At 38.9% G+C, this 26,891-nt stretch overlaps 1 protein-coding gene across 2 annotated transcripts in view; it reads left to right on the top strand.

Annotated features, from left to right (window-relative positions):
- The window catches only part of lamc3 (laminin, gamma 3), a 217,703-nt gene that overhangs the window by 72,818 nt on the left and 117,994 nt on the right, over window positions 1-26,891 (top strand). For both annotated transcript variants that reach the window (XM_041811014.1, XM_041811015.1), the window contains one exon: window positions 5,343-5,509. In XM_041811014.1, coding sequence (XP_041666948.1) covers window positions 5,343-5,509 — 167 coding nt within the window. The remainder of the gene's footprint in view (window positions 1-5,342; window positions 5,510-26,891) is intronic.

The raw sequence follows: 26,891 nt of genomic DNA, 5'->3' as shown, positions 1-26,891 counted from the left end.
CAACCAGCAAATCAGGTGTTGAAACTGAGACATTTTACTATTTCCTGAAAAATTTTCCCTCATTTTAAATTTGATTCAGCAACACATCCCAAAAAAGTAGGGACAGGGCCATGATTACCATTATGTAGCATCCCCTCTTCTTTTTACAAGTGGAGAGACAAGTTCCTGGAGTTGTGAGAGATGTTGTCCCATTCTTGTCTAATGTAGGATTCCTGAGCCGCTGTGTAATGGTTTGCCAAATGCATTCTATTGATGAAAGTTCTGGTCTGCATGCAGGCCTCTTCAGCACCCAGACTCTTCTACTGTGAAGCCATGCTGTTGTGATGGACTCTGTATGTGGTTTAGCATTGTCTTCCTGAAATAGTCAAGGCCTTCCCCTAAAGAGACATTGTCTGGATGAGAGCATATGTTGCTCTGAAGCTGCGACACTTTACAGCACAGACAGTGCCATTCCAGATGTGTAAGCTGTCTACAGCATAGGCACTAATGCACCCCCATATCATCATGATGAGATAACAGGCTGGATGGCCCCTCTCCTCTTTAGTCAACAGGACACAGCATTTGTGTTTTCCCCAAAGAATTTCAAATTTTGATTAATCTGACCACAGAACAGTTTTCCATTTTGCCTCAGTCCATTTTAAATGAGCTTTAGCCCAGAGAAGACGGAGGCATTTCTGGATCATGTTCACATAGGCATTAAGGCACAATGAATCAGCAGTGTTAGGAGAGTAGAGTTAGGCAGATATCACAATTCATCCTCATGCTATGAGGCTAACAGTTTATGGATTTCTGAAAGTTCCTGAGCAGTGATTCCCAGTGCAGAATGGAATGGAATGGTAAATGGACTTGAGTCATCCGTCTGACTACTCAAAGTGCTTTTACACCACAGGCCATTCACACCCATTCACTCACTGATGGCAGAACTTGGTATGGAGAAGTGGCCATCAGTACTACCTAATCTCATTCATACACTTTCATAGCCATTTAGATGCCACTTAATGTTAGGGGTTTCTCTCCCAAGGACACACCTTGTGACTGCAGGAGCTGGGCATCAAACCCACAACCTTCCAATTCTGAGATGACCGACTCTACCTACTAAGCCACAGTCACCCCACGAATCATGCCTGTTTTTAATGCATGCCTGTTTAATTGGTCAGAAAAGGCCCAAAAATCATGATCATCCAATATTGACCTTCAACTTTGTTTCCTGCACACAGAAATTTCTCCAGATTCTCTGAATATTCTGATGATATTGTGGACTGTAGATGTATTCTAAGTTTTGCAGTTTTATGTTGAGGAACTTTTTATGTTCCTGAACTTTTCTGAAAGAGTCTGCTACAGCCTTGTTCTGTGACTCATCATTGACTTAAAATAAGTTAGCCATGAGTTGAAACCCTTCTAAATAGTTGTTTGAGTCAGTGGCTCTCAGTTGGTCTAGCCACAAGACCCACCAATCCCTTTGATGAAAAATGGTGACCCAAATTTCCTAAAATTTTCAACAATGCACTTTTAGTAAATAAAAATGTCGCACTACAGATCTTAGATGGAACAGAATTTATGATAGGAACAAGAGATGGGACAAAATTGACATGTTTTACACCCTTTTCCCTATGATAACATGTATGTTTGAGACAATTTTCCAGAAATCTTGAGAAATTACTTCATTAAGATGGTCAAAGCAGCTCTTTCATTGCAAGAAAATGAGATAAATGAGTTAAAATATTGTAAAACATTTAAATTTATAAAAAAGAGTAAATTAAACATTATGGTTGCATGTTCGTCATGGACTTTTGCCACCATTTTAGCTACAACATACATTTGTGACCCACTGAAAAATGCTCTGTGACCCACATTTGGGTCCTGACCCACCAGTTGAGAACCACTGGTTTAAGCCATTATTGGATGCAATGCTGGGCACAACACACCAAGCCACTCACTGTATGTTGCTGTTATTACAGACACTAAACTTGGAGAACAGAGTACCAACATTTTACCTGTTTATTGTGCTTAATTACAACAGCAGGAGTTGGTGATATTTAGTTACCCAGCTGCTCTTTCCAGGGTAAAACATGCTGATGACTGGACTCAGACTGAGCTGTTGTCTGTCACATATCACTCTGCTATACCAACAGTGGCATCAGCTAAACCTCCTGTGTACATAGCAACACAATGCATGCATTTAAACTAGTGAGGCTGGTGTAGCATTCCATGGCAGAGTTTTTTACCAGTAATGGGGCTGATACCAGTTTGCTGCCCTTATCATCAAGCCATGGTAACTGTGGCTCAGTTGGTAGACCCAGTCCTTTTGTAAACAGAAGGTTGTGGGTGCAGTCCCATGTCTCACAGGTCAATGTGTCTTTGGGTGAAACACTTTTCCCTAGTATCGGATCAGCTAACACTGATGTCCAGTGTTTTAATTTGAATGCATAGGTATGAGCTGTGCTGTAAAAGCTCTGTGCAAGCTCAGGTCAATTTACCATATTACATAAACCCAAAATTAAGTAGGTAAAGGTCATTTTTATGAGCTATATTTACTTTAATTCTCGGTCTTTCCATCTGTTTAATTCAATTTCAATACATAAGGGGAATTTATAGGTTTAAGCTAGAATTAATTGATTGAATTGGATGCAACTGAAACAAATAAAACTGACAAAAGAGGCCAGATTATTTTATTGATTGTAAGAAGAAAAAAAAAACATTAATCTCTAAGGCATAACAAAAAAACTAAAGCTCAGGTCTCCTCCAGCAGAGATATGGCGGTATCATGATTGGAAGCCCTTTGAGTGACTAGTCCGTTGTTGTCCCGGCGACAGCAGAAATAACTGGGTCTGAGCCTCAGGCAAGCTCACGTCTGGATCCGGGACAGCTGGCTAAATTTGACAGAGCCTGCCAGTCAGTGACAAGTCCCTGTCCTCTATCACAGCCACTTGACAAAAGCCGACGACTCTGCCAGGAAATATTACACTGGGGGAGCAGCCACTGGGCTTCACAGGAAATGATAGCCTCTCCAGAAGCAAGGAGAAAGGAAATGAACAGATCCTGTGTGGAAACTGACTCAGTAAATCCAGTTTATTCATGATTATTGACTTTATATAAGTTTAGAAATATGTAGTAACAGAGAGAAAAAGTTATTATCAGTATCATTTAAATACTCACAGAGATACAGGCTGTGTTTTCTTACCATTAATCTGGGCTGTAACAATACCTGCTTTTGTGAGAGACTGTCAGTGTTTGTTTTAAATATGTTTTGTGCCCTTGGTCATATAAAACCTTCAGTAACTTATAATTATAAAGGAAGTGAGAAAAGGGTTGTTTTACAGTTTTATTTTCAGAAAAGGTAGAAATTAGTTTAGAGATGTTCTGCATTTTTCCTTCTGATTCCGACACCAAGGTGTTAGGTATCGGCCATTACCGAGTTCTGATCTGATATGGATCTGAACTTTCTGGACTGACTTTGCAGACTAGTAAAATAGCATGCTATTGGCTGACAGACCCTCATAAAGAGTGAACAGTATGGTGCTTAGCATTCAAGCTAGCAGTAATAAATTATCATAATTGGATCAAAATGGATTAAAAGGTGTTCAATATCGCGTTCACTGGTGTGGATTTAATCATTGAAGTCTCAAAAAGTCACATGAGTTCCAGGCTCGCTGAAAATGCCAACGCAGGGGATTCAAAGGCATCAATAGCATCAATGGGAAAGCACAACAGATAGCTTCAAGAGGAAAAACAAGTAAGAGGCAACGATTTATGGTGTCACTGTGTTTACTGTGTCACTTCTTGTCGTGTATGAAAGCGCCGGTCTGGAAGGTATTTTAACGATCACATTCAGAGAAAATCTGTCACACAGCCTCCATTCTTTGCTGCTGCAGTGGGTCCTTTAGTTCTTCTTCACTGCTCTAAAAACGGTAGCTCATGCATACAGTGATGCATGTCAGTAAAAGAAGACATGATTTCCGGTTTATAGCGCTAGCATTTAGCATGGCTGAGCGAAGCTAAAGATAAACCAAAATATGAACCCAAATTTAGACCAAACGGTATCGGATCGGTGTGTGAACTTGTGTACAACTCTACTGGTTTCTATGTCGGGCAGGCTTACACATCCCCTGTGCTGAATAGCTAGTTTTCCACAGTGTAAGTATGAGGTATTTTGAAGGAAATACCTCCACATTAGCAGCGAAAAGTCTTCAAAAATATCAGAGAAGGAGACAGAATTGTCCACAGCTTGCTTGTGACAGCTACATTCAAGCTATCATTTGTTGAAGCAGATGTGCTAGCATTAGGTTAGTTAGTTCGTTAGCTAGTACATGGTGAATATTCATGAGAGCAAGACTGAGGATGTCATGCAAAATATCTTCAGTGATGTGAAAACTACTGACAGCTATGCAGGAAAATGATGCTATGGATGGATTTTGATTTGATCATCAATGGTGGATATGATGAAGCTGAAACCTGGAGGACTGCAGACAGATTAGCAACATTAACATGAAGCCGTGAGCCAAACTTCTGCTTCAGCCGATCCATCAACTAGAACACTGGTTCCCAATCTGGGGCTCGTGATGCCCTGTGGGGCGCCAAAGATCTTTGCGAGAGTGCGATGCTTTGTCTGCTCTGAGGCTATCAAAATTAGATTTGCATTTTAATAGGGACGTATCAGTGAAACAATTAAAATCTATGTTGATTTTTGACAGCAGTGTGTTAATTTTCCTCTCTCTTGGGTCCTGGGGGGCTTCTGATTTTCTGAGGTACATGTAGTGGGGGGCTCCAAGGAAAATGGTTGGGAAACACTGGACTAGAGGACAGCACTGAAGTATTCTCAGTGGACGTTTATCTGTCTCTTCTCCACATAAACCGCCACAGTTGGATTTTATAGTTTTAAGTGAACCACGTGTATAGTCTCAATCACCAGCTACATATGCTCTGTAATATTGCATGTGATGCATGTGCTCTACTGTCCAAATATGGCTGCTAAAAAACTCAGAAGGGAGGCTTTTGTAGGGGGCTGCAGGGTGACCATGTCTACTTCTTCTATACAGTCAATGTTTCTTCCCCTTGCAGACATTGTGAGCCTATTAAGAGTGAGACCACAAAACAGTGCAGTTGCTGAAGGGGAATGAAAAGACCCTCTCAACTCAAGCCATGTTTATTTCTGTGAAAAGTAATCAGAAGTGACAACTCCTTACTGTGGCAACACCTTCTCACTTCCTTCTACTCAAGTCGCCGTGAGAGTACAGAATGCTCACACTGGAGTCAGCGAGGAGGAGGAAGAGATGGAGAGCGTATAGATACAGCTGTATCTACTCTCTTTACATAACTACTGTATCTGTCTGTGTTTCCCTCAGATGTAAGTGTAACGGTCACGCCAGCGAGTGCGTCACGGGGGAACACGGACGTCTGGTCTGTTCCTGCCAGCACAACACGGCGGGAGACGACTGCCAGAGATGTCATCCATTCTACCAAGACAGACCCTGGGCCAGGGGCACAGGGGACTCAGCCAATGAGTGTTTGAGTGAGTAGCTTATCTTTGTCACTATCTCTTTGCCTGCTGCAAAATCCACTGGTTAGTGATGAATTTAAGTGGCAAGCTTAGCCTGTCAAAGGTCATACAAAATCTATAAGCCATGCACCCAAACTTGACTCTGCTTTAAGTACATTTACAGAACTGTTGGTTCTGACCACGCAATCTGAATAGTTCCACATGTGCTGATATAGAAAACATCGGCAACAGTTTGTATCAATCTGTGAGGTTTTTGAACCCTATTTATTATCATTTCAGCACATGCCATGATTAGATTGATCAAAATGGAAATTTAATTCACAGGTTGCATGACAAATAGAAAACACAGATGAATGTATAATATTCAAAGTACAGTGCCTATAAAAAGTATTCACCCCCTTTTATGAGTCAGTCATGGTCATAATTATTTGGCTTTTTTAACAAAAAAAATCTCACGTCAAAGTGAAAAAATATTCCTACAAAGGGATGTCAATTAAATAAAATGTGTATCGTAAAATAGGTGACTCAGTTTGTAAGGATGTTCTATATTCCTTCTATTCTTTGATGATGGATTTAACTGAGCTCCAGGGGAATTTCTGTGGCTTTGAAAACCTTTTCTCTGAGTGTCTTGGAGTGTTCTTTTGTCTTCATGGTGTAATGTTAGCCAGGAATACTGATTAACCAGGAGCTGGACCTTCCAGACACAGGTGTCTTTGTACTACAATCACTTGAGACACATTCACTGCACTCAGGTGATCCCCATTTTGGGTTTCTTACCGGTCAAAGGTTTATAGGAAAGTGGCAAAGAGAAAGCCATTTTTGGAGAAAACGTACATGAAATCTCAACTAGAGTTCACCAAAAGGCACGTGGGTGAAAGTGAAATAAAGTTCTTTGGTCTGATGAGACCAAAATGGTGCTTTTTGGCCATCAGACAAGACGCTTTGTTTTGCAAACTGCAGACAATGAACATCACCACAAACACACCATCCCCATACTGAATTACGGTGGTGGCAGCATCATGCTGTGGGGATGCTTCTCAGCAGCCATTCCCTGGAAGGCTTGTAAAAGTAGAGGGTAGAAAAATCTTTCAGGACAATCTTGAGAGCCCCGTGCAACCTGGCAGAGCTTGAGCAGTTTTGCAAAGAAGAATGGAGTAACATTGCAGTGTCTGGATGCGCAAGCCTGATTAAGACCTATCCACACAGACTCAGTGCTGTGATTGTAGCTAAAGGTGCATCTACTTAACACGTTTCTTGTTAAAAAAAAAAAAAAAAAAGCAAAATTATAATGACCATGTTTGATTTATGGAATCAATAAAAGTGTAAAACAACCAAGGGGGTGAAAAACTTTTATAGACACTGTATTTTATCTGCAATGTATCAAAACTGTTAAAAAAATTGAGCTTAAATCAGTAAACCTCCCATTTTCTCAAAGATGAACCTCTAAGTAACAAATCAAACCACATAAATCCATCTTAGAATGATTGTAGATGTTTTGCTACAGAAATTAATGAAAGCATGATTAAAAGTTTCATATTCTGTCTTTAAACCCATATAACTCAATTTTGCTGAAATTGCTTGCACTACATACCAGCATGACCTTCTTTTGCATCTCTGTAGTAACTGCTGTGTCTCATGCTCAAACTTCCTAGTGCTATAAAGTGCAGAAAACTTTTACTGAGCTACCTCTGAAAACGCTTTACCTTTGTCTTGCTTCCCATGGCTTGTGGTAGCTGCACAGTCTTTCTTTTTTATGTAACTTTATTTATCCACATATTTGCACCACAAACCAGCCTAACAACACCATCAATGAGTGAAACATATTTGAGTTGGATTTAGCACTCTGATGCTGTGAGTTTATCTGATGCGCATTGGGTGTATGCTACTGGATGACAGGTGTCACAAGGTGGACTTGATCAGTGCATGATGGGTTTCTGCATCTTATCTAGGAGCAAAAAACGGTGATTACAGAGGAGTAAAGTCAATATACAGGACAACGATTGTCCTTCTGAGGACAAATGCATCTAGTTTGAAATATTGGATGTGTTCCATGTGCATCTGAAGCTTATTTTTATAATTTTTTTGGCCATATTTCCTTCTCATGAATGTCCTGATTGTTACTGTAAATTTACACTTGGAAGAAAATATAACATGAGGAAAAACAAATAACAAATAAATAACAAATTTAGGCCTGTAAGTGGATTTCCTTACACTTTTGTTGCAGATGCCACACTCCACTGCCTCAGTAAAAAAGCTTTGCACTCTGATAATCAGTTTGGAAATCAAGTGTGCATCAAAACTGAGCTGCACTGGTTCTCATTATGCTGTAAATTAAAAGCCTTTTTATGCTGAACCCAGCTTCATCCAGCATTAGAAGACCCGTCTGCTGCCACGTCTCTATTAACACTATTCAAGCCAGAACAATAATGAAATTAATTTTGTGGCTGCTTTATGCACATGATATAAAATGTGTGCGTTGAAACACATGCACTGTTTTAATCCACGTGTGTTTGCAGGCGCCCCTCCCCTGGAGAGCTTCTGTATATATAAATTAGCATGAGCATAATCAGGTTTAGCTCATAACACTGAACAGTTTTACTGAATGCTGTTGAGGATAAACTCTAATTGACTGAGGGATAAAAACCCAAAGGCGAGTGGCTCACAAATCGTATTTGTTTTTTTAATTTTTATATACTGAATTCTATTAAGCAGAAAGCTTGTTTTAATTACTCTTTCTCTTGGTTCCAAGCAGATGGTGCCTTAAACAGACTTGTGCACCCAACTTAATCAGTGCAGTAAATTCATAAATAAATATGCACGGTGTAAAAAAGCAACCGTATGTGGAAGCATAACAATGAATGCCTGTGTTATTGCACATCTATATGAGACAAAAATCATTTTGCCTCAGTTGTCCTCCTCAGCCTTTTATATATTCATGTCGGGCGCCATGATAATAATCCATGTATGTATTTGTTTGGTTGGAATATTTTCACAAAGGAGTGAGCGTTATCTGCTGGTGATTGTGATCAGCAAATTTGCTACAAGGAAATTAAATACAGCTAATTCATATAGTGGTGTAATGTAAACTGAATTAAAACTTTGAAAAGTGTAGAACTAATCAAGAGTTGAAATGAGGACGCTTTTATGTTGGAGGACAAAGCTAACGTGTTTTCTCTGTTTGATTATGACCAGAAATGAAATCCAGTATCAAGGTATAAAAGCATGTTAGGGTCACTTAAACAGCATTTAATTATCACTTAAAGGGTTAAATTTAGCACTGTCTCCGAGTGCATATGGTTCCAACTAGAACTGGTTTTAAATCAGCTCTTGAAGCAATTACTGTGTCACTAATTGGATCATTTGAGTGCTATTTTAATACTTCCTTAAATTTACACTGCAAAAGAGGCTACCATTACTGATTTAAGTCCAAAAATGAGACATCACCCAGCTCATTGCCAGAGTGCTCATATACAGCCGTAATACTCTACCTGTGGCTTTTCTGTGATGAGTTCTGGCTCTTTTCAGTCCCACAAAAAGTTCCAACATTTTAAAGGCAGTCATTACCAGATATGCATAACCAATCCCATTTTTCAAAGGTCTCATGTTGGCTTATTTGCATTTTTCAGAACCTGAAAATCTGGTGCAAAAATATACATCTTGCAAGGGTGAACCCAACCTCCAAGCAAATCTGCATGTGATTCAAATTAAACCAACTTTCAATCATTATGGCTGCTGAAGGACTGTTATTCTTCCAGTTGTGGCAGTTGTGCAGCCTGACATGCAAGATGGATTTGTTTCACACATCCATCTGGAAAACCTCCCATAGACGGTGTTTGGGAAAGGGCAGAGCCTTTGAAGAAAAAACTCAGAGGGTGATTGGATGAACGTTCTCTCTGTCACATCTTTACGGGCCAACCAGAGCAACAAAACACATGACGATTAGACTCTTGCCAGATCCAGTCGGGAGAAGGGCAAAAACATTGTTTCTGCAAAGAAAAGAGCTCGCTGCTGTTCTTTGTTCTTCTTTAAATGAAGAAATGTCGCCAAGTTCTGATAAAACTGATGCTATAGCAGCATCCAGGCTAATCTCTTCCACCATAATTGCACCAGCCTTCTTCCGCTGCTTGCTTACATCACACCTCCGCTGCGCCCAAGTGTACTACCTCTTACTCCTGATTGGTCCTGTCACTTTCCAACAGGGCCCAATCTGTTCAAATGGGAGCTTTGCAAGATGGATTTGCCAGTGAGAAATACGGAAACAGGCGTATCCATCTGCTTTGTAAGGTTAGAAGTTGTGGTAAAAGCTCCCAAACTTTGTAGCAAGTTCTGAAAGGTGAAAAAATATTAAATTATATAGGTTTTCAGACCTACGTGATCTTGGAAGAATTTCAGTAACAGTTGTGTTCCTAAAGCTTATTTTGGGGCTTGGGACTCCAGCTAACCATGATGAGAGCCATTATCCACAAATGGGGAAAACTTGGAACATCGGCAAACCCTCCCAGGAGAGCCTGACCGACCAAAATGACTCCAAGGAGCGCAAAGGCGACTCATCAAGGGGGTCACAAAAGAACCCAGAACAACATCTAAAGACATGAAGGCCTCACTTTTCTCAGTTCCAAAACCAAAACTTTGGGGAAATATTCTGTGGACTGGTGGAACAAAAGTTTAACTTTTTGGAAGGCGTGAGTCCCGATACATCTTGTTTAACACTAACAAAGCTTTTCATTTAAAGAAAATCATACCAGTGGTCAAACATGGTGGATATAGTGCGATGGTCTGCTTTGCTGAATAACAATTTAAGGAACGAAGTCGTTTATTTTGTCATTGTTTGCAAAATCCTATAAAAAGTGAGCATCAAGAAAGAAAACTACATAAAGTATGCTGATGATATAGATTAAAAACCCTCTATGTAGATGCTCCTGTGAGGTTCTTAATCACAGGAAGTTCTTAAAGAAGTTACTACCGAAAAGTGTCTTATAATTAACTAAGCAATAAAGTTGAGTCCCTTCTTAAACAGCACAAACAGCATACCACACTGTTTTCACATGTTCTTACTTTGAGCATGTTTAATACCTAGAGGTGAAGTTATGTTGAAATAGTCCGCTCCGCCTGCTAGTTATGGTGGAGATGCCTTCATACTAACAAATCCAGCCTGAGCTGTCAGAGGTCTAAGGTGTGAAAAATTTGTGGGCTCGAGGTGGCTGAGACTCCTAGTTATAGCTGATATCACGTTCGGAGGGGGCAGCAGGCTCCATTTGCAGCATGAGACAGCTCTGGCTGCATGTAATTTTAGAGCTCTTTGAAAAAAGGTGGAAGGGATAGGCTGGATTTTCAGAATATATAAAGCTGGTCTGATCGAACAGAGGGAACATGAGCCTCAGAAGCTGGAGTAAAAGCCAAAAGGAGAGTTGTGTATTTCAGTAATTTTAGGGCATCTGTTAATTTACCTAACTTTAATATGAATTCTGTCTGCTGGTTTTAATTGAAGATTTATTTTCTTGTGTTTGCTCATTATATGCAGATACTGCTAGGGAGAATTATATCTGAGCCTTTAGATTAAATTTGACTATCATAATTAATAATAAAGCCAGACATAATTCGTCATTGTATTAAGTAACATGACTTAATTTACATTTTATCCACCTCTGGGCACCACTTTAAAGATTGAAGGGAAAAGAGCTCATTAATTAAGTCTGATGAAATAAACCAAACTATCAATTATATAAAAGTAATTCATAATACAGTTAAAACCACTGCTACAATTATCACATCAGTAGCTCACAGTAGTTGAAATGTTTTCTGGTTCATGCAGAGACCAGACTGGTCATGTTGACCCTGACATAAATGAAAACAGCTTCCCAGAACAATGAAAGCATTCAGTCTCTAAGCCAAACTTTATCTAATGGGCATCTCTTTGGCAGATGAAAAATATATATAAGTCTCACAATTAGTGAAATGAGCATCACCTGAGTGCAGTGACTGTGTCTAGTATTCCTGGCTACCATTACACTATGGAGACAAAAGAACATTCCGTGCCACTCAGATGAAAGGTTATTGGAAAGTTTAAGACAGGGGATGGATACTAAAGAACTGAATCCAACATCAGGAAATGGAAGGAAGATGGCACATGTATAAATCTGCCTAGATCAGGCCATCCTCACAAACTGAGGTCTTCACCAGTCGAAGCTTTCTGGGAGAGTGGCAAAGAGAAAAAGCCACTGATGAAGAAAACTCTTGTGGCATGTGGGAGATTCCATGGTCAAGTGAAATAAAGTTCTTTGGTCTGACATGACCCAAAATGGTGTTTTTTGGCCATCAGACAAGACACTATGTTTTGTGGATGCCAAACACTGCACATAATCTCAAACATACGGCCCCCACTATCAAACACAGTGGTGGCAGCATCAGGCTGTGGGGATGCTTCTTGGCAGCCAGCCATGAAAGGCTTGTAAAGATAGAGGGTAAAATGAATGCTATGAGAACTGCTTGGAAGAATGTTTTATTTCCTGCAAGACAGTGACCTGAAGCATACAGAGAAAGCTACACAGAAATGGTTTTAAGACAACAAGGTGAATGTTCTGGATTGGCTGACTCAAAGCCCAGACCTCAGTCCAATAGAGAATTTGTTGCTGGACTTAAAAGAGCTGTTCACGCCAGATGCCTGTGCAACCTGACAGTTTGAGCAGTTGTGCAAAGAAGAATAGAGTAACATCACAGAGTCCAGATGTGAAAGCCTGACTGAGACCTATCCACACTGACTCAGTGCTGTGATTGAAGGTGTATCTGCTAGTGACTAGAAATCTGTTTTGACATCATCATTAAAGGGGACATAATATGCAAAAATCAATTTTTCAGGCTTTTCTAGCAAAAATATGTGCCCCTGGCCTGTCCACAATCCCCTCAAGTGCCATAAAAATCCATTCCCTTCCACCCTCTCTTTCTCCACCTTTCAGAAAATGTGTGCTGAAACAAGCCGTTCTCAGATTTTAACCCTAGTGACCTCACGTGGGGAGTAAGCAACCGCCCCCAGGTGTAGTTGGCCCTCCTCATTTGGAGGAAAGTTCCACCCTCCTCTACAGATCTTCCTCTCAGCTGCCAGCTGAGATGCTCAGTGGGTTACCCTGCTGACTATGGTCTTGGAAGTTGACGGTTCAAACCCCAGTCAGGTCCTAAAACTTTGGATAAAAGTGTCTGTAATATCAGGAGTGCCACATCCATTTCCTGAGAGGGGTGTGGTCAGGGGCAGAGGGGCGGGACGGGGACATTTAAAGACACAGAAACGGCTCGTTCTGAGCAGGGATGAAACAGGAGTTATTAGACATGCAAAAATCCTGTACTTAAGTGTTTCTTCAGCAACAAACTTCCCAGGCATGTTTTGGGGACCTCTGAGACCAATATAAACTTGTCTTAAAAGGGTAAAATATGTGACCATGGAGTTTTTTTTCCCTGTAATTTCTTTGGTCAAAAAAGCCAATTATATTGACCATAACTTATTTATAAAGTCAACTAGAATAGCCGTCTGAGGCGGCAGACCCACGCCTAAGTAGCGCCACCGAGGAGCTCACGCTCCCACTGATTATTATGGTGTTCAAAATTCGAAGTCCGGGAAAAAACCGAACTGGTGCATGGATGATAACCAAAATCAAAACGATTCTTCCCTGTCACTATCCCAATATTCCCTGAAAGTTTGGTGAAGATCCAACTTTCCATTCTTGAGTTATCTTGTACACATACAAACAAAGAAACAAACTAGAATGGCCTTCTGAGGCGACAGACCCACACCTAAGCAGCACCACCAAGGAACTACACTCCTATTGATCACCAATTTGTTCAAAATTTCGAAGTCAGAGAAAAACAAACGGGTGCGCGGATCATCACCAAAATCTAACTGATTCTTCCCTGTCACTATCCCAATATTCCCTGAAAGTTTGGTGAAGATCCGGCTTTCCGTTCTCGAGTTATCTTGTACACATACAAACAAAGAAGCAAAAAACAAAGATACGGAACCCTTTGCATAACCCCCTGCCGATTTCATCAGCGTGGGTAATAATAGGGTAACACATCCAAGGGGATGAAAACTTTTTAGCAGATGATTTAAAACAAACAGTTTTTCTCAGTGTTTCTGAATGTAGAAGATGTCTCATAATGATGACAGCAGTTCCTTAAAACCTTGCATTCTATAGCACAAAGCAGCTACAATCACTGACTACCAACGGTAGCAGAGTCTGGCACAGATGTAGCTATACTCATGTGAAGCATCCATGCAAATAAGATGTGGCATCTCATTCACAAACACTTCACATCATCCAATCCAATTACTGAGACACAAAACACACATTTTGAAAGGTGGTAGTAAGTCAAAAATGTGTGGAATGCAATTACGTTGGCTATTTTCCGTGACTGCTATCAGTCCTAATAGAAGCCGTTGATTTCCAACAAATTAGGGGGAAAAAATGTCAAGTGTCTGTTAAAAGAAGTATTTTAACAAATTATCTTTTTAGCAGGAAAATAAAGTACCACTGACTGGTGACCTTTTAGGGCTTAGAAAACCAAGGAACCTGTTAATGTGACTCTAATTAAGATAAAACCTGAACTTTACAAATAAACACAACGTGACATACAGTTAATACACTGCTGATTTTCTGCTTTCATGTCCTTTGCCTCTTTAACTCTTCATCCATTAATCCTCTTTAACTTATATGTCTTCTTCCTCTGCCTATATATTAGCAAGGAAATGAACTTTACTGCTGATTTTCTTGTTGTCTTGTCACTGCAGTAATTAACAATCAGGCATCCTAGTGATTGTGGTGAATTGAAGTACTCTGCAATACTCTAACTCGCTATTGCAGCAAAATGCTTAAATACATATGCAGATAATAACTCAGGGGTTATATGTCTTTAAAAGTGCCCCATCAGGCCCTGAAAACATGTTAAAGTGTTCAGTAAACAACATTCTGCATTAACCAGTACACCTGGACTATGGATGAACCAGCAAGAAAGCAAAACAAGCATGTTAAAGTGACCCCAATACTGACCCTCCGTGGAGTGTGTCTGTTAAATGTGTTTGTCAATTACGCAAATCCGAGTAGTCCTCCCACACAGAGGGTCCCAGTGCCAACCTGCTTTAAAAGATGCACTGGAGTTGAATAATATTTCTCTGCTGTAAACAGACTGACAGAAGAATGTGTCACTATATTTCTAAAATAAAGTAAACTTGATACAGTATCTGACTACAAACAGGACTGCTGCCTGTTGATTTCATGCTTCTGCTAGGTATGCCATTGCTGTAAAGTGAAGGAAGAGTGATGGGTCGAGAAGAATGACTAGGATGGGACTTGAACTTGGCCTTGTAGCTCCAGTATGGAATCGGTTAATCCATGAGTCAGAATGGACATTTGTGCAATGTATTAGGAAGATCCCTCAAAGCATTCGTTTTTATACTTTTCTTCTGTATAGTTTATCTTGCCTGGGAATATCTGGGAAAACTTGAGAAGATTCCTTTAGCAATGGGGAGGGGTATGTCTGGGTGGACTTGCTTAGCCAACTAAGAAGAGAATTGATGGATAGACGGATGGACAGATAACCGGATAGTTGGATTGATGCATGGATGGATGGATGGATGGATGGATGGATGGATGGATGGATGGACGGGTGGATGGATGGATGGATGGATGGATGGATGGATGGATGGATGGGCGGATAGACTAACAGACTGATGGTCGAACTGATGCGTGGGGGGACAGATGGATGAATGGATGGATTGATAGATGGACAGGTTAGCCGACGGATGAACGGGGGATGGATAGACTATGGACGGATGCATGGAAAGGATGGATGGATGGATGGATGGATGGATGGATGGATCCACAGACAGATGGATGGATGGATGGAATGATGGATGCATGGATGGATATACAGAAAGAAGGATTCATGGTTGAACAGATGGACTGACGGATGCGTGGAATGATGGATGGATGCATAGATGGATGGATGCATGGAAATATGGATGGATAGACAAACAGGTGGACTTTTGGATGGTTGGATGGATGGGTGGATGGATGCATGGATGGATTGACGGACTGATGCATGCAAAGATGGATGAACGGATGGATACATGGATATATAGACAGACGGACAGAATGAGGGACTCTTGGCTGGTTGGATGGATGCATGAATAGATGGATGGATGGATGGATGGATGTACAAACTCATTGATGGTTGGACTGATGGATGGTTTTCTTAAACAAAAAATAAAGCTTTTCTGAGCTTCCTATCATTGAACAAAGATACAATCAAGTACCCATGTGACATTTACAAGGAGATAACCACAGTGAACCCAGTAGAGAAACATTCATCTCTTCCAAATTTGGATTTACAGTTAAACCAGTGTTGCATCTGTTAATATGGGGGAGGCAAGGTTTATGACTTAACAGCAGCTAGTAGGAAGGAAGAGCTCTTAATCTTTTGACTTTACTTTTTGTTTAAATGATGTTGAGAATGAGTTTATTTAACAGCCCTTTCAGGTCGTATAACAAGACATGGTAAAGGATTCTTTTTTTCTTTTTAAGCTGTCTTTTGGCCTTTTTGGTCTTAAAACAAGTGTGAAGGAACATGTAAATAGCTGTGTAAGAGCCACTGGTTTGCTTGTTTGTGTGTTGCATGTACAGGAAATGCTATTATTCTCTAAAATTCTCCCCCTCTGAGACAGAACACATTGATATCATGAGCAGGTTGCACAGGTCTTCATAATTTCTCTTATTATTTGATGTTGTCGTGGGCTTAGCCTGAGGCTGTTCCAGCAGGTACGCTCTATAAATCCTTTCTTCTCACTCATTCAAGGTTGAAGACTGCAGTTGTAGCTGGGAGACTGTGATCATTTTCCAGAATATCAATGTTAATGTTTATAATATACTAAAGACTTGTCAGATACTTATAACTTCAGGTCTCCTTGCGAAGTTCATACAGTGGAACGTGAAAAACACAATGGATTGAGGCTTAAATCTGTTTAACTCCCTATCATATTTTTTGTTTTTCTTCTATTTTGTTCTGCAAACACAGGCAACAGCTATTAGTAATGGACAATACAAAAAACATTACCTTTGACAGAACACAGATTTCATTAAGCAAAACTGTGAGACCAGGCTAATTTACAAGGAGCAGCCACTGGACAGAAAACTGCCTTTAATTTAAAAATAAATAAATAAATAAATAAACATGAATGTCTTTTTGTTACAGAGACAAAACAGGTTGATGAAAACCAGTCATGATATTTTGTTAAAGTAAAACTCAATGTTTGAAATTAACCTGTAACTAATATGATACAATACAAATGATACAATACCATACCGTAGCATCAGGCTGCAACATTACACAATTGAAGAAAAGCTAAGGGGGTCTGAAGACTCTCTGGAAGCACTTTATACATAGCCCTCAACCTTTAAAACTGAACAACTAAAAGTACCAAGAAGAAGAAGCTGCGTGCTCTATACTGATAATGTACCTAAAGGAGGTTTAATACCTTCCAGTTTATAGGGGTATTAAATTTCCAGGTACTTTTGCAGTCAGTCTCATTCTAAGCAATCACATCCCCTCATGTCGAAAACATAAAAAAGTTCAGTTTTCATTATTTGTTAAATAACATAGCACAAATAAGTGTTAGCAGGCTTTTTACCTTCTGTCTTTTCTAAATCTGAGGTCAAAATGGCGCATGTCGCCATGACTTCCCCATCTGTCTAATCAACGTTACATTTTAAAAACAACTATGTGTTTAGAGCAGCATGCCATAAATCTGAAATCTGCTTTTCCCTTCTCAAAATGTAAATTGGCACCTGCCAACATCATTCCACTTCATTTCTTGCTGAGTCCTTTCCACCTTGGTTGTCACATGGCTGCAGCTACATGAACTGCATAACAATTTGTGCTCCATGTAGAGAGATCTATTTAAACTGTTCTTGACCACTAGAACATGCACTGTAGGAGATAAAGGATCTATAATGTACATTTAGTGCCCCAAGGTTATAGAATTGTACAAAACACTGCAGTTTGCCCCTAATCTACTCGTTCACCATCATATCACCAGTGCTGTGAACAGAGGTTTCCTGAATGAAGATAAAGCCACAACACTCATGCCCTCATCATGCATAACAGTGCCACACATGCTTTAAAGAGCAGCTGAGAGTCTCAGACTGATTCAACTCCTGGATTTAGTTTCTTAATATCAGTGTCAAAGTAATATTTACCAATCTTATTTAACATAATTTATGTTTAACTAATACTGAGGTGGAATTGTTTCCTGATCTCTAGAAAGTTTGTGCACTGTTGAAAATTACACCACACTTCCATCAGCTCTTACAGATAGTAGACTGTTTACTCTACTAACACTGTGCTGTTATCAATCTCATCATTAGATGCTTAATGCAACAAGGCCAGTTTGCATGGAAAGGGGTATTTTTCCCCCAAGCAGTTGCATAATGGCTCAGCATCTCTGCATGCTGGTGCATTTGCAGTGTTTGGCAAAGGATATCATAAGGTGAGCATAAAAGCTGTGCCTTTTGACTTATTTACAAAGTTTAAGAGCACACATTTTATTTTGTATCTTTAATGAATCATAACCCTATTTGGCTGTGAAGAGACAGACACATATTCAAACATGTTTATGCAGCACCGCCAACTACAACTGACAAATAACAGCAAAATGCTTTAAAGAAAACTTCCTTTAATCAGGGATTGTGGAGCAGGTGTGTCATTACATCCAGGCATGCCAAATACGTTTCCCTGTGGGCATGTTGCAACAAAGTCCAGTAATTTTCCAGCTCTCTCACTTTCTCCCTGAGAAAAACCCAGACTTATGAGTGTGGTATAGATATGACCCATTTGTGTCACTTCCCATTGCCAGTAGGGGACACTATTATGAGATGTTTGCATTTGGGTATGATCAGTGTGATACAGTTGTCTTGCAAGAAAGAGCAGAAGATCAAAAAATATTGAATACTAAAGTTATAGTAGATTAAAGTCATTTGGCACCATCAAAAATACCTTATTTGGAAATTAGAATGAAGCTAGTTGACTTCCTGTTGGGATTTGGGCATGGGTCCAAGAGGCTTTTTTGTAGGTCTTATGATGACCCGTATGCTGGCCAAAAATCATAAGCCTAGGCTGAATGGTGTGCAGGGGCTGATTATTTAAAGCTAAATTTTTAAAAATTAGAGACTGAAATGTTCAATTGTCAGAAGGGGGTGCTGTGACAAAGTAATATTATTAATGTATGAATGTATTCAGGATCAATGTGTGATCAGCCTGGTGAAGTCTGGTGATGATTGACAAAAGGATTAAAAAGTTTCATAGCATTTTTGTGTATTTTCATTGTAAAAAATGTACAAAAAGTAGTTTAAGTGTGGGCACTAGTCACGGTGGAAACTCACATTCCGCATCACATTCGATCTCCAACTTGTCTAGTATGAGCAAAAAAAACTGGAGTCCATCAGATAAAATCTCACTAACAAGTTTGTTAAAGTATGAAACTAGTGAACTAACCAAAAACTTCAGAATTTGACCTGTTTGTAGTGTGCTTCCTGTACATTTTAGAGGATGGCCCCAAGAGATTTTTTTCCATCTAATTATGATACATATGTGTACTGATTTCCATGCATGTAGCTCTTCCCCAGTCCCGAATCTCACCCCTGTTTGACTGACTTGCATGATTCCACCATAATACAAAATTTCCATTGGGGACAATTTTCAGTAAAGTCTGGTGAGTTTTGAGCGTGTTAAATTAGATATTCTTCTGAGAGAAAAATGATACATGCAGATACAGTAGGGTCCTCAATGACGCTAGGTCGGTGCTCAAGCCCTAATGACCGACCCCTTTTATTGGTAAATTATGTTGATGGACACGAATTGAGCTTTCTTGTAAATTCTGCATTATAAAATCACATCGTAACCTTACACAGGAGAGAGAGCAATATGTTGTGTGAGTTCAGCAGAAGTCTGTGTAGTCGAAACAGTACACTAAAGGTCGTACAGATACAGATACCTGCAGCGTGATCCTTCATAGACTGGTTTCTTATCTGCTGCTCCTGTTCTCCTCTCTTGGCAAGTCCAACGTTTCATTCGTCCAGCAAATTAGATGTAAAAATTGAGAAATTACTGCGCCTGCAGGGATACCAGGCACTCTCTGCAATGCTTTCTGCAACACTACCAAGAAATTATTCATATAAAGGGCAGAAGACAATGAGATGGTGGATTGCATCACTGCTAAAGCAGGTGAGGAAAAATCTGCCTTGCAGCTGAAAGATGGCTGATACAGAGTTTCATAATCTTATCAGGGAAAGATGCTTGTTTGTAGATGACATGTTGCATTTTATTAATTTTTCATTTAAATCTGTGTAACTTTGTATCAGCTGTGATAACTGCAGGTGCTTTTATCAGTACCACATTAAAAAGACATCTTTGGGGCCAGTACCATCACATATCATGTGGATTTTCATATGTAAAATAACAGGGTTGCACACATCCTTTCACTGTTTTATTTCCCTTTGTCTGTTTAACACTGTGTCTTTGTTATTCAGTTCCATAACCTGCTGGGTAACACCACAAATAACTTTGGATTAAACTTGATACTTAAGTGTTACATCTCCATGACTTTATTGTTAACATTCTGAATAGTACAGCCAACAACTCCTGTATTATTGGTGTATTTTTGTCTCTGAAGCCAAGGATGCACTGTTGTTGTAGTGTGTGCTGTTAAACTTGCACTGGGGAAATAGAAGAGCATGGCTGTCACTATGTGTCCACCCTAATCCCTGTGAGACACAGCCCCGAGCAGCAATATGAGGCCAGAGTCCACGCCTATATGGGCATGATATGCAAATTAAAGAGTCCTTGAAGGTCCCCAGCAGGAGCCTGAAATGCTGCAGGAATGGCTTCTCAAGAGAGGTTAGTGCCAAGGCTCAGAGTCACTGAAGTCAAAGAGCCTTCTCTACTTCAAACGAGAAACTGCAGGACGATATATGTAGGGAAGACAGAGACCTACAGAACAGCTCTACATATCTGGAGAGAAAAGTTAAAGTTATCTGCATTATCCTCCATGAAAAATACTGGTGTTTTTGTGGACAAGAGTTTTTTAATTGCCCAGTGCAGGTGGATGTACTCATTATGTAAAAATTCACAGCGCTATTAGGTAATTTGATTGGACTACAATTCTCGTCCCAGTAAACAAGTATTGGAGAATCAATTTATTGACAAAAAAACCCCTGACTCCACAGTAAGTGGCGACAAGGCCATAAGGGTGTGTAAGGGAGAGAGCTGTCCGGAGTCCAGCCAAATTGGGGACCCATGGAGTTCACCAAAATCATGGTCCATTATAAAAGTAAGCTGTGATGGGGCGCTGATTGCCTTGCGGTTAGGTCACACCCCATGTACGGGGTTTATGTCCAGCCTGTGGGTCTTTCACCACATGTCATTCCTATCTCTAATAAAGGCAAAAAAAAGCCCAAAATAAATCTTTAAATAAAGTGAACTGTGGTAACCATATTTTATATCTGACATGAATATTTACTCACTCTTATCAAAGCAACAAAGAAATTTTATCTATGCTGTAGTACCATATGGCCTTATTAAAAATGTAAACCCTTTATCTTGAAGCAGAATTACCTTTTTTAAGATAATGATAATAATGTAGATGGGCACATTAAACAAAACCATTAGGAAAATAATGTGAGACTTTAAGAGCTCAGCCACAATGTGTTCCCACGCCAGCATGCAAGAAAATGAACTAGAAAAAACAGAGTCAATTTTACAGGAATATTATTTATTTATTTTGAAAAGAGACAAAAAATGGGTGAAAAGTGGCAAAAAATGTGTTAAAGTATCAAAAAGAAATGCAAAAATGGGTTTAAGTCGTTAAAAAGAAGTGGTTAGAAAGGGCAAAAACATGGAAAAAATGGCAAAAAGTGGTCAAAATTGATAAAAGTGGCAAAAAAGGCTACAATTGGGAAAAAGAAGTGGCAAAAATGGGTTAAAGTTGCAAAAAGAAGTGGTAAAAAATGGTAAAAGTGCCAAAAAAAATGGCTAAAATTGGGGTATAGAATTGGCAAAAATGTGCTAAAGTTGTAAAATGAATTGCCAAAATTTGATTAAAATTGACAAAAAGAGTTAAAAAAAAGGGTAGTTAAGTGGAAAAAATGGGCAAACAGTAGAAATTGGTAAAATTGGCAAAATGGCTATAATATGGGAAAAGAAATGGCATTAATAGGTAAAAATTGGAGACAAAACAGAAAAAGTGGCATAAAGAAGCAAACATGGGTTATAGTAGTAAAAAGAAGTGGTGTTAAAAGGGAGAAAAGAGGGGAAGAGTGGCAAAAAGTGGTAAAAATCAGTAAAAGTGGCAAAAAATGGCTAAAATCGGGGAAAAGAAGTGTAAAAAATGGATTAAAGTTGCACAAAGAAGTGGTAAAAAAGAGCACAAAAGTGGAAAAAATGGAAATAAGTGGTAAAAAAAAATTAGTTAAAGTGGCAATAAATTGGCTAAAATGAGGAAAAGAATGGGGCAAAAATGTGTTAAGTTTTATGAAGAATTGCAAAAAATGGATTCAAATTGACAAAAAGAGTGGTAAAAATCAGTAGAAGTGGCAAAATGGCTGTAATTAGGGAAAAGAAATGGCAAGAACTGGTAGAAGTGGTAAAAATTGATTAAAGTTGTAAAAAGAAGCAGTAAGAAAGGGTCATATAGTGGAAAAATTGGGAAAAGTAGTTAAAATTGGTAATAGCGCCATAAATGGCTATAATTAGGGAAAAGAAACGACAAAAATTGGAAACACAACAGAAAAAGTCGCAAAAAGAGGCAAAATGGGCCAAAAATTGACAAAAATCTTGGTATGCTAGTCAAACTCATCTTATTTGGTATCTGTTGAATTGACATTTTACCTGCATTTTAAGTCCAGTTTTAGTTGGGCTAAACAATAGATCAACTTTATTGACATGTTGATAAACAGACTGAGAACCACGTCTCCAGGCTTTATTTCCTGGCCATCAAAAAGAAAAGACTGTAGCTTTTCACTTGCATGGGCCCTTTGTTACTGTGAGATTACTACTTTAGAAGAAGTCCAGTGGTATGTCTAAACAGATTTTAAAGGCCAACAGTTAAACATGTTTTTGCTCAGACTCAGCCAACTGTTTAAAAACTGAAAGTTTGTCTGAATAGAAAAAGTTTAACATGTTGAGTGGGTGAGGTGCAACTTTCCAAAGTATAAACAAGTCCTGTTTTGGCCTTTGTGTCAGTTTTGACCTTTTCTGCATTTAACAAAACTTCAATTTTTAGACAGACTTTAGTTTCTAGCTGCAGATATTGAATATCTAAAAGTTTCTGTTGAAAAACCATGGAAATAAACTATTTTACTGATATGTTCACACTCTTCATTTTGGGAAATACATTAATTCAATGTTTTCTTTGTTGTTATTAGTTAAAGCAGCTCAGATGGCATGTTTTGGTCAATATTGGCTAAAATGAGATTTGAAATATTAGCATATTGGATATTGACTTACATCTCTAGTATTCTCTACAATCTCAGTAAGAGCTTCCAGGACAGGTTGAGAAAAGCATGGAGAAGAGGGAGTGTTGTGGGTGTGCAGATCTACGTGTGGCCAAACACAAACTGTAGGAAGCTTTTCAAGGTCTTTATGTTAAACCTGTTGATAAACAGCTTTAAGTGATTTGCTCTATCTTGGTTTTCCTCCGCTCTGCTGTATGTGAACATTGCTTGTGGTGATCTTTATTCCACATTACACCATGAATCATTATGCCACTCACATTGTTCTCCTCTTTATCTCAGATGGAAAACATGTTGCAGCATTTAAAATGCTTGTTATGATGGGATTAATAGCATGATGGCTCTTCATTCAAGAGGCTAACAAGGACTAAAGGGCATCAGTGTCGAGGCTGCTGATGTTTATTACAACATTACATGAAGAGATCATGGAAAATAAACAGCTGATTGACATACGGTAGCCCTAAAGGGACATGCATGCCTACATTTTATTTTAGCCATTCTTTTCTATTGAGTGATCTTTCTTTGTGTTTCAAGAACTTGACATCCTTATTTTATTACCTCAGGATATCAACGCCTTCAAAGTTTTTTCCTTAACCTATATGAATGTATGTCCATGAAAGACTTCAGTGGTTAACTTTAGAATAGTTACAGTCTATAAATAGTTGTTTGTTTGTTTGTTTTTACTTTATAGCAGAAAACCAAATCAATTAACTAAATGAAAATAATAAGTTTAAATCTGATCATTGTAAAGTATTTATAAAAGGAGCAGCATTTCCACAATGGTTAATACACTTGTCAACTACTGAACGGAGTGGTACGCCATGCTTAGTTTTCCCAATTTTTTTGAATATAATATTGAACTATGTTTAATTCCCAATATTTGAGAGAAAGTTAAAATGACGGATAGTCAGACAGTATGACAGAATTTTTACGACCCTGTCCTTCAAAATGACGGACAGCAAAGTTTAGCCCAACCCCTTTTTTAGCTGACCGTTCTTAAGTCAAGTAAACCATTCTGTCAACCACTATCACATCGTATTCATAAACCAACTTCACAAAGACTGACAGCACTGATCCACATCACCAATCCAAATTCGATGTATTTGGTGATCCGTGAATGCACTGGGCTGTAGCGTGCATGTGTTGTAAACAATGCGGCTAGATTAGGAACGAGCTATGTGAGAGACAGTGGCTCATTCTGAGTCCATTCATCACAATAAATAATGCAGTAGCAGCAACATGAAGCGAGTCTACTATGTCGTCCTGTCTGTGGCTTTAATACAAGCTGCAGCAACTTGTATTACAACAGCATAAACAGCTGTTTAAAACTGTGTTTTGACTCATGACTCGCTCGTTTTAAGTCCATGAAGATTCAAAGGAGCGGCTGTGGCATTCAGTGAGGTCAGAGAAGCAGCTATACAGAGTGACAAGGAGCCTGACTGTTAACATGGCGGCTGCTGTTGAAGCCAAGTTAAATCAATGGTAAATGTGGTTCTTTAGATAAATACTTCAGATTAAAAGTCTGTAGTGATTCTTTTCCTTGAGTGCTTTTATTGTGAAAGCCCACATCAGATTAGAACTGCAAAAAACGGATCTGCCCATCTCTAATATCTATACTGAAATCATCACTGAATGCTTCAGTTACATGTTAGTATAACCTGACACACTGTCCATATCAAAATAGTCCTAATCTATGCTGTTTCCGAAGGATAATACTGATTTTTTTTTTTACATAAACCTGTACTGCTCAAAAAATAATGCAGCAAAATCAGTGTTGTTATACTTTATTGACATATACAAGGCCCCAAACATTTCACTCTGCAGTTCATATTTTATATTTTGCATTTTTGTTGTTAAAATAGGAGGTGCTATTAGGAAAAAATGACATAGAAATGTAAATATATTTTAAAAAATGAATAAAAATTTTATATTTTTGATTAGAACTGAAGCTGATACAGAGATTTAAGCTTTGAAAGTGGAAAAAATATTTATGATTTTATAGCAGTTTTTCTGAAGGGACCCATCTGGGTCCCAAGGGTTCTAAGTGTGAGATTTTCTGGAGGGACCCTGAAGGGTTAAGTTGACTAACTTGTGATTCGGGTGCCAACTGAGGGCTCAAAATTGAACTATTTAGCCAGCTAATTGCATGCATCCCTAATGGATGCCTATCTTGTGCATGAGTGGTTATTATACAGTACAAAGATTTAAAAATGCCGGAAATAAGGTCAGGAAATATACCTGGGTGGCAGTAAATATACATTGGAGCCCTGTCCAAGTTTTGTTTATATGGGAAACACTGGAGTAATATGAGTGAAGAGAAAATTGTGCTGATGAAATCTCAAAAACTTGTTCATAGTTCTAAATTATTAATTATTCTATGTAGAAAATTACTGCTTTAAGCAAATTTAAAAAGTGATTTTATATGAATAAAACTAGGAATCCATAATGAAAAACAAAAGACGTTTAAAAAAAACTTTGTGCTTTAAGAGATATTAGTGAAAATTCTGAGGATCAAACACTCCCTACCTTCTGCTATGAGATTTTTTAGGTTCAACATGAATTTTATCAGTAAAGAAATTACAACAGAGACTCGGCCTTGTTGACAGTCCTGTCACCTGGTTATCAGCTCGCCGTCTGACCAGCAGTGGCAGCCTGTACCATAAAGATAGAGAGCATGCAAGCTGACAAGTAGAGACGGCTGGTTCTATTTGTGCTCCAGTTGCACTCTAGTGCCAATCACAGCTGAGTCATGCTGCAGTGACTTTGAATGTGGCATGTCAGTTTTTGTCAGAATGTTGCCCTGCGAGCAGAAAGGCTGCAAATGTGACAGCTCAGCGTTTGTCAGAAGATGTATGCTGTGGTCAAAAGGATGTCACTGGTGAAGCAAAGGGTAGGATACTGGTTTCTTCTTTTTGTTTCATCTATTTCAAGTGCATAGGTTAAGTCACATCTGTCAGTTTTTATTTTATCAAAAGTTGTTTAAATCCCTGTGTGCCTCTGCAAGGATTAACTCATGGTGACAAAGCAGACGTACAACTTCATCCTGCACTTCTCTTCAGCTGCACAGCATCTTTTGGTTAACTGTTTTGATTTTTAAGGAGCATCTGTTGTGATTTTTTTTTAGGCTACTCACAAAGCTCATTCATCAAATCTGATAAAGTTGCTGCACACTTACCCTTACCCAGAAACAGTCATGTAACAGTCAAAAGTTTGGACACACTTTGTTATTCAAAGGTTTTTCTTTATTTTTTATTCTTGTAGAATAATATCAAAGACATCAAAACTATGAAAGAACACATATGGAACTAAGTAGTAAACAAAAAAGTGTTGAACAAACCAGAATATGTTTTTTATTTTAGATTCTTCAAACAGCTTGGCACACTTCTGCCATTCTCTAAATCAGATGCATGAGGCATTCACCTGGAATGGTTTTTCCAACAGACTTGAAGGAGTTCTCAGAGATGCTGACTTGTTGGCTGCTTTGCCATTCATCCCAAACCCTCTCAGCTGGGTTTAGGTCTGGTGTTTGTGCAGGCCAGGTCTTCTGATGCAGCACCCCATCACTATCTTTCTTGATCAAATAGCCCCTACATCATTTGGAGGTGTGTTTGGGGCAGTGCTAATTTTGTCAACTAAAACTATGACTAAAAATGTTCATCGACAGCCTTTTTTTTCATGACAAAAACTAGACTAAGAATGACAAAAACACATCTGTGATGACAAAAACTGACTAAAAGTAAGTCTAGTTTTTGTCAGGATGACTAAACTAGGCTAAAATGTAATATTGTTTTTGTCCAACATTCAAAATCCATGATGTTTCTCCACTGTGGGTAAATTTGTCAAAATAC

This window comes from Cheilinus undulatus, linkage group 17 (genome assembly GCF_018320785.1).
Source record: "Cheilinus undulatus linkage group 17, ASM1832078v1, whole genome shotgun sequence".
In the NCBI taxonomy this organism is placed as follows: Eukaryota; Metazoa; Chordata; class Actinopteri; order Labriformes; family Labridae; genus Cheilinus; species Cheilinus undulatus.
The sequence above is the reverse complement of the archived record's forward strand: the minus strand, read 5'-3'. Positions and strand labels throughout refer to the sequence as shown.